The 19220-nt window shown below is 34.3% G+C and overlaps 1 protein-coding gene across 1 annotated transcript; it reads right to left on the reverse strand.

Moving 5' to 3' along the window:
• Positions 1-12567: 12567 nt before the first annotated feature.
• LOC145583909 (uncharacterized) lies at positions 12568-16684 on the reverse strand. The gene is made up of 6 exons (XM_081640860.1): positions 15977-16684; positions 14669-15478; positions 14434-14563; positions 13644-14312; positions 13326-13438; positions 12568-13122 (listed from the first exon to the last, which is right to left on the reverse strand). The coding sequence occupies exons 1-6, from the start codon at positions 16682-16684 to the stop codon at positions 12568-12570; spliced, it is 2985 nt and encodes a 994-aa protein (XP_081496986.1).
• Between the last annotated feature and the right edge of the window lie 2536 nt (positions 16685-19220).

The following is a 19220-nucleotide window of genomic DNA, read 5'->3' on the forward strand; positions in this document are numbered from 1 at the left end:
GATTTATATCATTTAATGAAATTGCTTTAGAATTTACTTACGTTTTTCTGAATTCGTCAAATTCTGGAATAACTAAGTTGATGTAAACTTTAGTTCCGCTAGTAGTTTCCTGAAATTCATAACATTATTATTACTATTTTTAGTAGTCAATATTCTATCATGTTTTAAAAAAATAAAAATAAAAAATTACAGCACAAGTAGATTATGTTTTTGTATATGTATAGATACCTGCATACTGGGTGACACGGGTGCCTGTGATTATTACCATTTTTGGTTCCTCTGCATTTTCAACTAGACTTGCCTCTGTTATATGTTGTGCTATCTCGTTCCAAAGAGTGACAGCGACTTTGTTTTCCCTGCTTTAAAGAACAACTTTTATTTAATTTACTTTTCTAAATTTTTAATCTGAAATGTACGAATTTTGATAATTTACTGTATGCACTTACGTTTCATCCTGTATGTACAATTTCCTTCGTACATTTCCTTCATCATCTGTAACTGCATTTTCAACTGCAATGAGAACTCCGATAAAATCTACAGTTCATATAAAAAAGAAAGATGTTAATTGGGTGCTATACTTTGTAATTTAAATATTTATCAATTATGTTCAAACTATAGTCCTGTTACTACATCATTACTATCACTGCGTTCATGTAATCGTTGTAAGGGCAGTAGGTCGAATTTATGTTTTCCAATTTCAACGATCTTCTCATCTTCCAAAGTTATAGAAGTGAAGGGTGTGAACCAGATCATATATTCATTTGGTACTGGTTTAAGTTTACGTTTACTCTTTGATACATTAAAATACATGAAAGTATGGACTCTCCCTTCTATTAATGTATCCTTGAAATGATGTATAAGATGCTTTGGCACAGCTCCTTGAATTTGTGTTCCCTGTAATTCAAAAATGGAGTATATATTTAGGTTAATGGTAATGTTTGTAAAAAAGTATTGCAGATGTAAGTGTTTATAATATGGGGCAAAGGTCTAATCATTTATAATGTGGACAAGTGTAAGTGTTTATGATTATGGATGATGTTTCATAAAATATGTTAGTAATGTTTGCGTACTCGTTCATCTAAAAGTACCATGTCCAAAGTGTATGGCCGGACATTTTTGGAATTGTATCTCACTTCCCATAAACGTGTGATACGTGCTACTAGCTTAGTGTCCAGTTTTTCCTTGATGCATCAAGATCTTGAATGTAATATTTCGTTCCTTGCATTTGTTCAATTCTTGTAATATCAAATTCCGCATAATAAACTAAATTACAATATTGAAAAGTTATAAAGAAAAATTGAATAATATGCTGTTACACACAGTAAAAAAAATAACATGTACACAATAATAATTACAAGTATTCATGTCAGTTTGTACTAATTAATACTACAATTACAAATTTTTGAAAATTTCCTTATAGACTTGTAGGGAATATTTCAAGCATCCCACACTTGAGCCCCACTGTGATCATACACTTAAGTATGATGGCATCTAAAGGGAAGGAAGCTAGAGCAAAAGAGTCGCCAACAAGTTTTGGGAACTTTTAAACCGTTCATAGGGTGAAGGTTACACTCCTTCACGATCCATGAGATCGCTAACTCCATAGTGGTCTGGAAGCATGACTGGATATTCGGGGATGAAGGAACACATACAACCTAAAAGAGATTGAACCTGCCCTAAATAGGCCTCTACTTTATTCTTCTCATATTCATGTGCGCTTTCTGACTAACATACAATCATTATATTAATCCTAAACCTATTTAATCTATGTTCGTTGAATATTAATGCACAAACATATCTATTATTGGCGATCACTTGAATCAAAATCATATTAGCCTAAATAAAATTATTAATTATCTTATTAAGCTTGATTTCAACTACAAATTCCCTTTAATCCTGCAAGAGAGGGCGTGATCAAGCAATAACAATAATATCAAGCAACATATAAGATTGATACAACAAATCATCATAATAATATTCAATCTCAAAGCATAATTATATTAGCAAGATCCTAGGCATGATACTAACAAGATTAATAGCAAATCCTAGCATGTCAATAAACAATAAAGATCAAAGATTTAGCCCTAACATGATAGAAAAAATAGAAAGCAACCTAATCATGATACTAGAAAGCAATAAATAACATCCTAACATGATACTAAGAATTAAAATAATATAAGCATGCTTTCTATAGATAAAAACAACTTACTTTGTTGTCTCGTATCTCTTACTATCAAAACAATACACACGTTAGTAACTTTAAGGAAAATATTAAATCAAACAATTAATTTAAATAATTGAAATAGGGATTTGGGACCAAATCCTCAGAAATTATCAACCTTTCACGTCTAGGGCAAAGGAAACTTCGAGCTTGGCTAGGTGTGTCTAGAACTCGTGAATGCGGTATTGTGTTTGTAAAAAGCTAGGTTAGAAAGAGGGAGAAAGAACAAGATATTGCTTAAGAGAGAGAAGAGAATAGAATTAGATGATTGTTGATTATTGAAAACGGGGAATAAGGACCCTATTTATAGAGAAAATAGTCCCGAAACGATCAGAAAAAATCGAATTCAATTCGAAGTAAACTACTTCCATCGCGGCGCGACAGTGTCCATCGCGGCGCGATGGAGTTGTCTTTTCGCGATGGTGAACGTGTTAATTTAAAACCGTATGGAGTCCTTAATCTAATTAAATTAGACTAATTAACATCCATACTTATCTTTTAAGAATCAGATTTATTTCTTTAAAACACTTGTTTTATTCCAAATAAAATTCTTTATTTCTCAAAAAGATAATTATTAATCCTACCTACTAGAACTCAAGATAACCTTCTAGATTATTCTTGAAAAATTAAAATCAATCCTAATGATTTTAGGAATATCAATTAATGGGTCCTCCACTTGATCATTGGGCCATATAAAACCATTTCAAGCCCAATTTAGTATTTTGGCCATAACTTCCTCATTATTCATCGGAATTGGGCTTATAATATATCGGTGGAAAGCTCTTTTCGAGCCCAATCCAACTACACTATTATTGGACCCTTATTATGGCCAAAATAAACTAGATTGGACATTTTCCATAAATAAAGTACGAAAAGAAATATTTTCGAAAACAGAAAGAAGTATTTTTTATTAAAACGACCGCATCACATGAGTTTTCACATTTCACCTTGTTCGATAATCAATGACGTAAAAGATATTCATCATTGGTTTGGTTTTTTGGGGAGACACAATCAGGTGTCTACAACACTACATTCTTTGTGACTTTATTTTCGTTGCTATGTCCATCTCTGCCTATACAAATTTTCAATCCTTTTCGACTGGTGACTCTGGAAACTGCAACATATAATTGCCCATGGCTGAATACCGGTTCTGGCAAGTGTACTTCAACATGATTAAAAGTCTGTCCTTGACTTTTGTTTATTGTCATAGCAAAACAAACTTTAATTGGAAACTGTCTGCGTTTCGATGTGAAAGGATGTGTTGTATCTGATGGCGACATTTCAACTCGAGGGATTGAAACTATTTTCTCAACCTGTGTGCCCGTAACCACTCTGGCTTGAATTACTATATCTAGTGATAATGAGTCTTGTTTCGTTACATAACCCGTCAGTTTGACTTACATTACGGAGAAAAATAATAGGGTAACCCACTTTAAGGCGTATCTCATGATTTGGTATTCTCGGGGACTGAAGATTGTTTAGGAATTCTGTGGGTTAAAGTACATCATCATTTGCACTTCTGTTTCTAAAGGTTTGGATTCGATCAACACCATTTTATACTTGTTCTTCCCCTGGAATTAAGTTCAAGATGTAATCATTAATCTCATCAACACTTTCATTTCTTGGAGATAGTATTGCTCTCTCTGTGAGGTAATCTTGGTCTGCAAACTTATTTAACAAATCAGGATATATTTGATGAACTATTGCCCTCTTTTTGTCTCCCTGTTCTTCTAGCAAGATATCAGTTGGTACCTCTATCCAGTTTGCTTCATTTTCTCCATCTTTAGAGGTTCTAGGCAATTTCGCATCTCCCAAATCCAGAACCCAATTTTTAAAACCTTCCAAATCTTGGTTGCTTATTTGTTCCGGTTGTCCTACATTACCTTGTATTCTCATATTTGTTTTCAATTTGAAGACTTGACAATGTGGCCATAAAATACGGGATTTGCTAATGGATGCATCTACAATTTCGGCTCTTCCTTTTTTTGGGACCACCGGTAATATTTGCCTAAAATCACCTCCCAGTACTACTGTTTTTCCTCTAAATAGTTGATCAACTTGCATAATGTCACGAAACGTGCGATCAACTGCCTCAAATGCATGTCGGTGGATCATCGGCGCTTCATCCCATATAATCAATCCCGTATTTTGAATCAGTGCTGCTAAATCTGAACCCTGACTGATTCTACAGCATGACCTTTCATGTAACTGGATTGGAATGCAGAAACTTGAATGGGTAGTTTTTCTAGAAGGAAGTAAAAGTGCTGCTATTCCTGATGAGGCGACGACAATAACTATATGGTTCTCTGACCTCAATTTTGAAATCAGTGTCCTCCACAGGTAAGTCTTACCAGTTCCCCCACTTCCATAAACAAAGAAAAGACCGCCACTATTCTGATAAACTGCTTATGTTATCGCCTCTTATACATGTCTTTGTTCGTTGTTCATTCCACACTCAAGTTTAGAAGCTTCCAATGCTAATAAATTTGTATCATACATTTGTTCTTCAACAATTAGTCTGTTTCTTGTTTGCTGGATAATGTGCATGTCTGGAAATGGTAAGGTAGGAAATTCTGTGAGAAAAATAATTATTTTTGTTCGAGATTTTTTCTATTTCACAAAGGACATAACTGTGAGAGAATGATTTTTTCTATTTCACAAAGGGCATAACTGTTAATTCTCCTCCTAACAACCCTAAAGCATTGCAAGCTTCTTTAAATGTTGGATATTCCGTATCGTTAATTGTTCTAACGTCAGCAAAGGATAACGGTCCTTTCACAATGTTCAGCAACATGCCCAAGTAAAAATATTCCCCAGAAGTTGGATGTGCGTAATAGATTCTTCCTAGTTGAAATCTATTTTTACTTCGACCTTTCCACCTTTTCTCATCGCGTAGCCAAACATATTTTGTTGGGAATTCATCAAAAGTAAGAGTGCGTGCCTGAAGGTCTTTTTTATTTATTTCCATCCATTCAGTAAATGGAGTTCTTGCTTCCCCCACGCGTTCCAGCACCTCATCTAGGTATTCATGGTACTCAAACACTACTGGTTGTTCATTTTGTAAATGAAATCTCAACCTTTGAACAGGGGGATATTTATATTGAACTTCAAAACCAAAAACTCTCCAACATGTTTCGACAGCTGACACATATCTACACTTCAAGTAGGACTGAATTTCATCTACTATAGGTTCTGACAAAGGTTCCCCTTCGTTTGGTTGTTTGCCTAATTGATGCAAGTATCATGTCTGGGTCTTTATTCATGTATTTGAAGAGGTATTTGGTACTGTTGTACTTGTTACGCAATTCGACATTTATATGTGCGTCATACTTCACAAGTAAGTCATCATTATATGGTACAATGTTGGAGTTGTCAATTACATTCCCATTCCTTATCGCAGTCCTTCCGTTATTTCTCCTCCTGTATAACGGATATCCATCTTCCCTAATACTTGTGCTGCTATTGAATGCTTTAGGGTAAAATTTTGTACACTTCCCTTCTTGCATACAAGGAGAACGTTGGTTTATGACTCCACAAGGGCCATGAGTCATGTGTCGTACAACAGTAGTAAATGTATCAGGATCTACATTGGGATCAGGAAGTTCAACACATATTATTCTGTCAATGTCTTCAGGACTTATTGGTTTGTCTTCCTCTTTCAAAAAGAGCAATATGTGAGCACGGGGTAATCCTCTTTTTTGAAATTCTATCATGTATATTGCTGCAATAAGATAACTACATGTTATATCATTTTCTAATGAAAATGTATGTAATTTATGTATATATTTCTATGATATTCAAAGGATATATACCTGCTTTTGTTTGTCCAAAGTGTCCTCTTTTTGTCAAATCTAACATCATTTTGTCAAGTTTATTTTGAATACTCGAGCAATGATGTCTAGCCTATCTTCAGGTTGTTGGCCTGGTATAATTCTTAAGAATTCATTTATCTCTAGCCAATTTGGGTTGCAAGTGAATGTCACAAATATATCTGGAGGACCTGCCCATCTACATATTGCCACCACATCATGGAAATTTCGTACGAAGAATCTTGGACTTCCTATAAAAGAAGAAGGCAAGAATACGCGTTGTCCTACCGATGCAGGTGAATTATCGCCTCGTGAAACTGCATCTATAAGTCCTTGCAGAACTTCTCTTCTTATTTTTTTCTGATTACCCTAACCTAATCTAACCTTGACTCTTGCATGCAAGTGAACGCATCCACCTCATATTGCTGATTCAATCTTCCAAGCTTAAACCTTGTTTGCGACTCATTTCGCCTTTGTTGGAAACGAAATGCGTTATACTCTCTTATTGTCACTTTCTTCTTTATCCTTCTAATCGATCCCTCTGCATCAGCGTGAGAAATATCTGTATGATATCCCTCTTCCCCATAAGGGAACAAAATCGGATATTGCATGGCCATGAAGCTAGGATGCAGCTCTAATATTCTCTTCAAACCTTTGATCTATGGTCGATAATTACATTGCACTGGCCCTTTTCACTATCTCCTACACCCACAATTAATGCAGCAACCTCTGACGATATAGGCATATTGTAGTGTCGTCCATCTTTCTGCCTTGTTCCAATTAATCTAATACGGACTAGTTGAATATCATGCCCTTGAAACCTTTCCCTTGCCATTCGAAATGCCTTGGTCAAGACATTATGTTCGTCAAACATTCTGGAAAGTCCCGCAACAATATCTGCATCCAAAGTAGACTGCCTTCCGACATTGCTAATACTTCTAATTCTGTTGGCAACTTCATTTTGGGTGTCATAAATATATAATTGTGTGAATCTAGGTTGCTTGCCTACAGGTGGTAATAATGACCCTATTTTATGATGGTTTTGGCCATTCAATCTGAAAACATATAGTGAATTTCCTTGATTTATTGTGTTATCTACCTTACCACCCATTGATGTAAAGGCAAATATGGAGTTCAATATCCTAGCTTGGTCTTTAACCTTTTTCAACGGTGGACCTTCATTCTGAAGTATGTCTTGTAAGTATTTAGGTGGGTTTTGTAAATAAGCTAGCCTGATTTTCCCCTTTTGGCAACAGATGTTGTATTTTGAGATATTTTGATTTGAAGCCTTTTTCACTCGTTCTTCATACCATACAATTGCCTTACAGTCTGGGCATGTATGTTTTGGTCCTCCAAAGCTCCACACATCGTTAAATTTTCCTATTTTTTTGACATACATTTTAGATATAAATTAGTTTTTTTCCACATTTTTTTGATGTTGTGCAAAGGTTTTGGGGCTGCTTACTTTTTTAGCATGCAAATTTTCAACATTTGTTTCAATTGAAGTAGCTCCATGGATACTTTGCGGTTCTTTGATAGACAATGAAGTATGATAGGGCCTGTTTTGAATGACCGTTTCTGCTACAAAGTGTGATGTTGATCCTTTGTGCATTTCCATCCTAGATTTGCCTCCTAATATATTCAATTTGTAGTTTTTCAAAGCACATTATACAACAATTGCTAAGCAAATGCTTAATATTAATTTTCATTTCTTACCAGCTCTGAAACATTGGTTGATACAGTGGTTGTTTCTTAGATAACTACACTTTGATTGGCCCGTAATCTATTCCTTCTCTGTGTTATAATACACTTTCTCAAGAACCGAGCACGCTTTTTAGAGTCACGCTCCATTCTCCATATCTATATTGTTGAAATTTATAAATATATTTAAAGATATACCTAAAAAGTTTTCTTTCAGCTAGCAAGTCAATAAAACATAAATTGAAATTGTATTCAGTTTTTAAGACCTAGCTAATAAGCCTTACTTCACTTAGTGAAAACTGAATGAATGGAAGGGCAAAGCATAGTGCAGATACAAGTTTCCATGAGGGAAAGTGGATGAAGAGAGGGGACGAAGTATTTTTTAAAATAAGAAGAGGGGTGGTGGTTGTGGTTTGAAATTTCTTTATCGGTGGTTAATTACTAAGTTGGAATGATGAAGTTAGAGTGGATAGTATAGGAATTTTTTATTAAGATCTTATAATAATTTTGTTTTTCTAGATATAGCATTATTATAAATTACCTCTTTAAAGTTATTGTTAAATTTTTGTTTTTAAAAGAGGTATCATTAAATGGGGGTTTGATTTAATTATGAAAACATCTATAGCAACTTTACTTTGTCTACAACTATGCATTTTTCTAATCTTGAATTTACATTTGTAAACATTGCATACACAACTTAATTGAGATTGAACATGTATAACTAACCACTAAATGTATATACCGAAACATTAATCAACAAAAGGACGCACCAAAGTAAATGAGTTGCAGAAATTGTTTAAAAAGAAGCTACACAACATTATTTCCTACAATTTATTTCATAAAAGTTTAAAAGTCTATCTAGAGTTCTCCTAATTTGCTATATATCGTTGTTTAAAAGCATTGATATAAAGAAATAGCGATTGACAAAACATAGAGTAGAAGTGGTATAGTTTCAACTAACCTTAACAGAATTTGCAGCCCAATTGAATCTCACTTTCACCAGTGCTCCAGTTTTTTCGGTCCTGCGAATTTAAGCAAGTTAGAAAATTGACGTTGAGAAATTGTAGGTTGTTTTCTACCCTTTCCTAGAGCCAAACAAAATTTATGAACACTCGACCAACCTAATACGAGTATATGGTAAGTCAAGGGTCGAACCCAAAGGAATGAGTAGGTGCAAGCTATAGCCTAGGTCAAACTACTTCGAAGATTGTAAAAAGATATAGTTGGTAACTAAAGTATCGAGAAAGCTAGATAAATTGAGAAATTCAATATACTAAACACTAGGGATATAGGTTCCACATGCATGCTCAATGATTATGCTAATTGACGGATCACTCAATCAATTCAAACATTACAAAGGACAAACAATAGTTGCAATCAATGGAATTCAAGGGCTATCTCCTATAAACCAAGCTAGGGTTCACTATGAATGGCTAACTAAGAAAATCACAATCAAATTCAATCAATTAAAGCGATTATCAAATTAAGGGTTCATGTCATTGAAATTTGCAATGCAATCTAGATTAATCTTATAGGTTGATCACTCCTAGTCTAATTAATCACATGCACAACTATGTCAACCAATTTAATTGCAACAATTCAATCAATCAAGGATCATCAACTAGCAAAAATCATCAATCAAGCATGCTTCCCCTTCTCCCTAGCAACTAATCTACTCACTCATCATGGTGAAATTAGAAAAACAAAACAAGTTCAATCACATACATATTCATTTCAAGCTCAATCAAGAAGAAATTCAATCATTCAATAATTTCTAAAGCAAAGACTAAAGTTCAAATCAAACATTCAAGAATTAAAGGAAATTGCAATAAGAGTAAATTCAAAGGAAAGAAATCTCACAAACTTTCATTGAATTGAAGAAGAAATTCCAAGATCAAGTTGAAATCAAAGATCAAATTCAAGTACAATCAAGTAATCTTAAGCTTCTCTCTCTACTTTCTCTCTCTACTATTTCTGGAAAATAAGTGTCAAGTACAAAATAAGTCATCAGCCCCCGAAAAAGGAAAAGTCTAAAGCTATAAATAGAAAATCAAGTGAAGGGGAATGGGGCGCCTGGTGTGTGCACACCACCAGGCCGCACGCGCGCACAGGTGGGTCTGCGCGCACGCACCACCTATGCCGCGCGCGCACCCCTGCTTGGTGCTCAGGGCCTTGCCTCGTTCGCTTGCTCGATCGATCTCCGCGCTCCCGAGCATCCCTATCATTGGTGCACTCGAGGCGATGCTCGTGAGAAGGACAGCTCCTTTATCTTCCAAGCATTTGAACACTTCGAGCCAAAGCATTGCTTCCAAGGTTCTCGTGCTTGCGGAGCTAGCTTGAATTGCATGTTTGGATTCCTGAACTTAGCTCCATCAACATCCATGAATGCGCTCGAGCTTCCTTCTTGATAATTAAACCTCGGGAAACTCAACACACCTACAAAACAAGTCAAAGAAACGAAGAAGCGAGAAAAGATAACCGAGAAATGAATAAAATAGAAAGAAAACTATCAAAAGCACACATTTTTCTAAACTTGCGCACAAACATGCAAAACAAACATTATTATGCAAAACCACGACATAAAAGACTAAAAACGAGCATAAAACTACAAAGAAAACCTAGCCTAAGAGTGCCATAAATGACACTCATCAAAAATTGGTACTTTGATTTTGAGGTACATAATTAATGATTTAAAAGGACGTTTACTGTTTGATCCTATTTAACATATCAATTTATTTATGTGAATTCTTTGTTCTGCATCAAATGAGTTTGAAATGTCATGCAGGGAAAAATTTCCTTAGGCTCAATAAAAGTTACCATTACATCTTAAACACCGTAAAATTTGAACTGAGATACATACATTAAAGGTTACATTTTACCACTAAACACCCTACCAATCTGCTACTATACATATGCCGTATCAACCTTGCAAATAAATTTTGTATTACATACTAAATATACATTTGAGGCTACAATTTTTTTTTTTTTTAAGAGTACATTTTACCAATTCTATTGAACGCCCTAAGCTATCATATAAGGGCTACTTTTTTTTTCTTTACATTTTATTGTTCTGCAATATATATGAAATAGAAGAACAAACTTACACAAAGAGAATATGTAGCCTAATTTGAACTTCACTTAGTAATGATCCACAATGACTTTCTGTAAACAAAACATAGCAATTCTGTTAGATGTGAAGAACACATTTTCACCATACATATGCGACACTGTAAATATAATGCATGGTGATATAGAAATGGAAAGAAACTTACTGTTTTCAGTGTTTGGTCTGTGAAAATTAAAATCCCTTCAGGAAAAATTACCGATCTTAATTTACAATTTCTGTATTTAGATTTTTGATAGTAAATGAACTGACACATTTGTGAATTTGCTAAGGCTATTTTATTTTTAGAAAGGTTTTTTTTTTTTTTTACACATGGATTTTTTTTAAAATCATTTTAATTTAAATCTACAATCAGTTAATATAAGTTTTTTTTTTTCCTTGTTTAAAAATTAAAAACGAAGGTTGTTAATAGTGGTGTTGAATTATTGATATAGAAGTGTACTCCAAAAAATGAAAAAAAATATTGTGATAATTACAACTCGAAAATATAGAAGCATTGATAGATATTTCATGGGCTAGCAATCTTAGGATCCTTTAAAACAGTAGTGTAGATATAGATATGTGTTTAAATTCATTTTTTAATTGAATGTAAGTTCAGTTCTTATTGTTGGTATCATAATAATCAGACAATAATCGATCTAACGGATTTATATATTAGTTTAACGCGGCTCTATAATAATCACAAATTATCTGTACTACTTAAATTAAACTATTGATTGTAAACAAATCTATTTTAAAACGCAATACTGTGTATTCTAATTTTAAAATTTAAATCTAATTCAAATATGTTTCCTTTATTTTTCATCAAAAAAAATGGTAATTAATATGGGATTTTGCAAGGTAATAGAAATTGGACCTGATTAAGAAGCTGATTTGACCGAAGCTTGTAGCATATTGGTTGAATAAGATTTGTTTTTTTGTCAATTGAATAATCTGCCATTTTCGAAAGGAGCTTGTAGCAGATCGCTTGAATATGATGGGTTCTTTTGTCAATTGAACAACCTTATGACATTTTTGGAAGGAGTTTGTAGTAGATTCCTTGAGTATGAATAATCTGCCATTTTTGAGAGGTAATGAGTTGAAGACTCAGACTTATTTTTCCCAGTACAACAACGGGAAGGAACTCAGGAAGTAAGGGGGGTTTTTATTTTATTTTTTTTTTTTTTTTTTTTTGTTTGTCCAAAAGAAGTTAACTGGGCATTTGACATTTGACGTTTTTTTCCCCAGTTATGTATGTACTTTATTGAGCAAAACAAATTAGGAGACTAAAAGGCTATGAAGACATCAAGAATACTTAATACTCCGTTTGCTATTACATATTTTTTGTCTTTTTCTTTTTGTATTAGGTTGCTTATTTTATTGAGAGGAGCATATTAGGACACCTGAATAGAGTATGAGTGTATGACTTAGTGAGTTACAGCTTACTTGTATGTTTTTTTAACATAAATAGAAGATATATAGATTAGAAGGCTATAGCCTTAATATTTACATAGATCATCCCAAAGTTTATGTACGGTTGACAGTAGCAAAAAAGCCTAAACATTTGGCTGGAGATACTTCCAAAACTAAACTCCCCCAAGGAGTAATATGTACAGCATGAAAACCCCCAAAAGCATCCTGCATATACATAGCAATGCTATTCACCAATAACCACCTTAAAACTACCCCAAAAGATATGTCCATCCATAACTAAGAGAAGACAGAGAACCCAATTACAAGCTTGTTGCTGCTGCAGCAACCCTGAGTTTGTCTGCTTCATACAGATCAGACACGCAATCTGGCACCAAGTAGTGAGTTTTATAGCCCACAGCCATCTCCCTTCCAAAAACAGCAAGACGGTGAGCTAATTCATTAGCTTCTCTTGGAATGTGAGTGACCACAGCAACATCAAACTTGGACAGCACCGTGGCAACATCACAGATTGCAGCAGCAAGTTCATGATGAGGATTAGGACCTGCTGACATTAGCATGTCCCTAAGAATCTTGGCATCTGTCTCCACAATCACTTTCTTCACCCTCAAATCCTCAGCAATCGAAAGACCATCATTCAAGGCATATAACTCAGCAAGGAGAGGAGATACAGCATCATATTTACAAGAAAATCCCACATACCACGAGCCATCTGATCTCCTTATTGTTCCTCCTCCAGAAGAAACTGCTGAATTTAGCCAAGCACCATCAGTATTGATCTTAAAGTATCCTTCTCGAGGTGCTTCCCAAGATGAAGTAGAAGAACATGATTCCCCACTCTTCCTTTTATTATTCACCTGCATCAAAGAGGCAGAAATTTTATAGTCAAAAGAAAATTTTGTAAAAAGAGAAATTGGACCAATTTGTTTATCCTCAAAGATAGAATTATTTCTATGTATCCAAAGATGCCACAAGGCAGTTCCAAAGATCAAATTTCACTTTTTATCTAAACCAAGATTATAATTGATCCAAACTTCCCAATCAGAATTTTTAAAAATACCAAAATCGAAGTTTTTTGGAAGATAAATCTTGGCAAAGATATCATTCCATAAGATAGAAGAGGCAAAGCAATCCCTAAAAATATGAATATGAGATTCTGAATAGATATTACACCTAGAGCAAATAGGAGAAACAAGAGGCATATAAGTAGATAAAGTTTCAGCCACTGGTAAGATTGAATGAGCACAATTCCATAGAAACATTTTGTATTTAAATGGAATTTGTATTTTCCAAAGATTTTTCCATGAATTTATATTAGAAGAAACTAAACACTTCCCCTGTAAAAGAAAATGATAAGCAGTTCTAATACTAAAAATACCATCCTTGCTCAAATCCCAAGTTATAAAGTCCTCTAAATTAGCAAACCTTGACAAAGGGGTGGCCTTGATCATATTAAGAACATGTTGAGGAAGAAGGTGAGCTATATCATCCAAAAACCAAGCCTTATCCTTAATTATATTAGACACCTTCCAATTAATCATATGAGGAGGAATAGTAGCAACCATGACATCCTTCAAGGGCCCTTTACCTAGCCAATGATGATGCCATAAGGAGGTAGAAACACCATTACCAATCCCCACCCTTAAACCCGAGGCTAGAAGCTCTCTCCCTTTTAGGATGTCTTTCCAAATTTGAGAATTAGAAGGACTAGCATGACAATCAAAAAAACCTGATTTCCTAAGATATTTTTCAATGAAGATTCTCACCCAAAGCTTATCAGGTTTGGTAAGAATAGTCCATCCCAATTTAGCCATGAATGCAATATTCCACAGTTTCAATCTTCTAATCCCTAGACCACCTATTTCCATAGGTTTATTTATGTGATTCCAACCTATTCTTGTTGAGTACCTAGATTTATCAACCTTATTCCACAAGAACTTCCTACAATTTCTTTCAATATCATCACAGACAGCAAGAGGAAGAATGCTAGTTTGCATTAGATAGACAGGAAAAGAAGATAAAACAGACTTGACTAATGTGCACCTACCTGCCATATTCAATAATCTGGATTGCCAACCCTTAATTTGATTAAAAGTTTTATCAAGCAAGCCAAAATAATCACTTTTTTTTTAATTTGTTAGGATGAATTTCAACTCCCAAATATTTGCCAAAAGAAGAAGTGGAAGTGAAACTAAATTCAGTGATCAAATCTTTTCTAACATTGTAGCTCATTTTTCTTGGAAAAATAACAGTGGATTTATTCTGATTAACCCTTAAACCAGAAATATCCCCAAAATCCTATATAACTTGCATAATTAACTGAATATTACTTTTAGAAGCTTGTCCAAAAAGAAAAACATCATCTGCATAAAAAATATGAGACAAAGAGATTGATTTTGTTACCTTTATAGGTTTCCAAAGTTTCTGATTAACCTTGTTTTCTATCATGAGAGAAAGTCTTTCAAGACACAAAACAAAAATATAAGAAGACATCGGATCTCCTTGCCTAATACCCCTCGAGGGAGTAAACTCACTAGTGATTTCACCATTCCATAGAACAGAGATTTGAGGGGAGGTAATGCAATACATAATCAAATTGACAAAGTTCGTTGGAAAATTAAAACCAATTAGAGTTTCCCTTATAAAATTCCACTCCAAACTATCATAAGCCTTAGTTAAATCAAGCTTAAGAGCCATGATATTCTTTCCAATTTTAGCTTTATGAAAAATATGAGACATCTCTTTGATAATGATAACATTATCCTCAATACCCCTGCCTTGGATAAAACTAGATTGAAGGGGACTAATTAAAGTGTTCAAAAAGGAACGAAGTTTACAAGAAATTAACTTAGTAATTAGCTTATAAACAGTATTGCACAACCCAATAGGTCTAAATTGAGTCAGATTAATTGGATTATCAATCTTAGGGATTAAGGAAATATAAGACTTATTGATATTTGAATCAAAAGACCCATTAGCAAAACTATCCACACATAACTTATGTAGAATATGACACAAGGAATCCCAATTAACTTGGAAAAATCTTGGTTGGACTCCATCTGGACCAGGACATTTCATAGGTTCCATGCTAAACAAACAATTTTTAACCTCTACCAAACTTGGACTATAATTAGCTAATAACAAATTATCATCCATTAAAATTTTAATTTGAGGCAAAAAGGAACCAGAACCACCTCCATTATTGATTTTGGACTGAAAAATATTTTTAAAAAAGTCAGTAGCCATATTTTTCAACACTGAGTCATCAGTGATCCAATTATCATTCGAATCTTTTAAGCACAAAATCTTTCCTCTACTCTTTTTAATTTTAGCTAAAATATGGAAGTATTTAGTGTTTAAATCACCATATTTTCGCCAATTAATGCCAGCCTTTTGTGCCCAAATAATCCTCTCTTTATCATATATATCTTTTAATTCTTTCAACAAATCCTTTTCCAAATTTATCAAAAAAACCGAGTTCTTAGTGGCTAAAAATTTCTGAATTCCGCCTATTCTTGCCAAAAGTCTATCTTTTTTATACTTTAAATTCCCAAAAATATTATGATTCCAATTTTTAATATTATTTTGAAAATTATTCATTCCTAAGATATAACTATCACAAGGTTCCAGCCAATTATTAACAAAAAATTCATTAAAATCCGGGTGAGAGAGCCAAACTTCTTTACAACGTAAAGGAAAAGGACCATTCACCTTAGGATTAGAACAATCAATTAAAATAGGAGAGTGATCAGAATAAGTAAAAGGGAGATGAAAAACCTTAGTGTGAGGGAATTGTTCCACCCACGTTGCGTTCCCAAGAGCCCTATCGAGACGCTGCCTGATCAAAGTAGCTCCTTCCCTAGCATTGCTCCATGTAAAGGGGTTCCCATTATAACCCATATCAAACATACCCGCTGCATTAGTGAAATTGTTCAGATCCCTGCATTGAGCGTGCCTAAAACCCCGCCCTCCAGATTTCTCATTCTGAGATGTAACTTCATTCAAATCCCCGAACAAAAGCCAAGGAGTATTCGGAGGGGGAAGATCAGATTGCATCTCCCTCCACATTGCATGTCTCTCTTTCAGCCTAGAAGGAGCATGCATTCCAGTCACCAGAGCCTCATTGTTGGTGTTCTTAAAATGGAACAAAGCGTGGAAAAAGGAGAAATCCTCCTTAAAATCAGCCACATCTACTACATTTTTCCAAAAAAGCCAAATGCCCCCTCGTTTATCATTAGCCTCCACAGCCTTGAAATCATGAAAACCCAATTGAAGCATAACTTGCCTAGCTCTAAGATCATCCGACTTTGTTTCTAGGAATACAAAGACAGCAGGACGATGAATGTTAACTAAATGTCGCGCATGTGGGATGAACTCGTCCCTGCAAGCTCCCCTCACGTTCCATAAAATAAACTTCATTTTCAAATTTGGTAAAGGTCGCTGCAATGTAATCGAAGGGCGATCATTCGGACCTGGATTCGGAGGAAGGTAATACACCTCCCAATCCCTCCAAAACTCGTCCATACCCATTGGTAACACGTCCTCCAACGACAATGGAGTCATCTGAGCCACAATTTCCCTCGGCCCCTGAAGATACCTGTAATACCGAATCTGCAATTGCATCCCCACCACCACATCCTGAGAGATGAATGTTGCGATAAGGCGATTTGCCATGTTTTGACCTCTGGTTTCTAATTGCAAGTGAAAAACCGGAATTCTTCTTGGAATTTGAAACGGGAACGTGCGATCCCTTTCCTCCGCCCTTAGAATAGAGAGTGCTTCCTGTTTCCTTTTCAACGCGTCCAATAATCTCACCGCCCCTGTTAACTCCGTCGGAGGGCCCGGACGACGCTTGATCAAGAGAGTCTTTATCATTGGTGAAGTCGGGAACAATTGGAGCGTGTTCGACTTCGACCCCAATCCCTACTACAATTCGTGAACTGGTATCCCCTGTAAAATTGGCTCCTTTCCCCGAGAATTCGAGCTCATCCCTTGATCTGAGTCCTTGCATCTCTGGTAAGTAATTATGGGTAGAGCTTGAGATGATGGAGGTTGATTTTGGTTCTGCATGGCTAGAAATTGAAGGGTTTTCTTTTAGAGAAATGGAGGTAGTAATTAATTCCTTTAAAGCAGAGTGTGAGGGGTGATTGTGTGAGACAACCTCACTGTAAGAAGGCTAAGAATTAGAGATCAAGGGTGTAGATGGAATATCTAATTGCATTTCCTCCAAGTGTCCACTCGGTTTTGACAGATGAGCATTAATGACACTTGTTCCTTCCAAAGCTGTGATTGAATTATTATCCACCATCATAATTTCTGATGAATTGAAATCTTCATTAATTTCTTTGTGATTAGGATTACAACAATTAACCTTTGAAATTTTGTTAATCTCATTAATCACAACTGACTTCTCATTGATCCCTTAATTAGAGCCTAAATTAGCATTATTACCACCCAAATCAGCATGATTATCACCTAATTCAGCATTAGAAATAACCAAATCAGCCTTAAGGACATCAGGAACTGCCTTACTAGGACCCAAGTTAGCACCATTATTTGCTACAACTGGACCCACTTTAAAATTCTTTTGATTAGCAGCACTAGACTCACCAATTTCTTTCTTCTTATACATGTAATTAACTTTTGTATTATTATTTTTCTTTTTATTGTTGTTATTATCAACAATATTGGATTTCACTAATTTTTGATTGTTATTATCAACCAAAACATTACTTTTCACATAATTTTTTCTGTTGTTATTATCAACAGTTTTAGTAAACTTTTTTTTATTAGTCACTAAGGTCCATGGACCAAATTCACCTTGTGAGTCATTGTCAACCAAGGTTTGAAAAGAGTTTGACTGTGTTGAAAGCCCAACTAAATTAGTGGGCTGTGAGCCACTAACCAAACCAGTCTGAGGCCCAACTCCTGTAGTGGAAGAAGTAACTAAACCCAAATTCTCCTCTGAAGCTTTCTGAACATTCTCAACAGCTTACTTGTGTGTTGAGAGAATGGATTGATCTACAAAGGTGGTTTTTTTATAATTTTTTTTGATAAGGATGAAGTTTTTTTTTTTTTTGGTCTATTTTTAAGGGTAAATTCAGGTTGATCTCTGAGATAAATTATGTGAATAAATCTCCTCTCACAATTTATTCATTTTCTTTTATTTTTTAAATGATAAAAGTAAAATAATAAAGTGGCACAGATTTCAACACATAAAGTTGTGAGAGGAGATAAATTAGATTGTTAATCTCTGAGATCAACTGGGGCTCCCTCTATTTTTAACAATGTTGTTTTTTTTTTCTTTAATAAAGTGTCTTTTTTTTTCTTTTTTGATATACAATAAAAACTTAGTAATAATCCTACAAATGTTTTTAAAACAAACATGATTAGTAAATATGTGAATTCGGTCATAACTTATAAGAGATGATTAATTGAAATTTGTTTTTTATTTTTCAAAAAAGAAATAAAGAAAACCCAGACAGATGTTTTAAATCCCCTTAAAATTGACCAATTTCATATGTTTAAGGGATGGACAGGAAGAGGTGTGACTTTTTTTTTAACAATTAAAAAAATTATGATAAAACATGAAAATAGGAGCAAAAAATAAATAAAGAAAACTCTCACATATATCTTAAATCCCCTTAAAATTGACTTATTTCATTTGTGTCTTTTCACTTAAAGTTTAATTTCTGTTTTAATATGTTTTTTCCACTTGTTTTTTTTCTTTTCTTGAATAGGCATGTTTAAGGAATGGGCTAGAAGAGGTGTGTATTTTTTTTTCAATTTAAAAAAATTATAATAAAACATGAAAAATAGGAGGAGGACAAGTGTCCCTCCAACTTTTTGTTTTAAAATAATAGTATTGATATGTTTTGTTTTGTTGTATTGTTAACTGTTAAATAGGCAGTAAACTAGTAATTTGCATCTTTTTTTTATGTATTGTATTTTGACA

Source organism: Chenopodium album, chromosome 16 (assembly GCF_948465745.1).
Source record: "Chenopodium album chromosome 16, dcCheAlbu1.1, whole genome shotgun sequence".
In the NCBI taxonomy this organism is placed as follows: Eukaryota; Viridiplantae; Streptophyta; class Magnoliopsida; order Caryophyllales; family Amaranthaceae; genus Chenopodium; species Chenopodium album.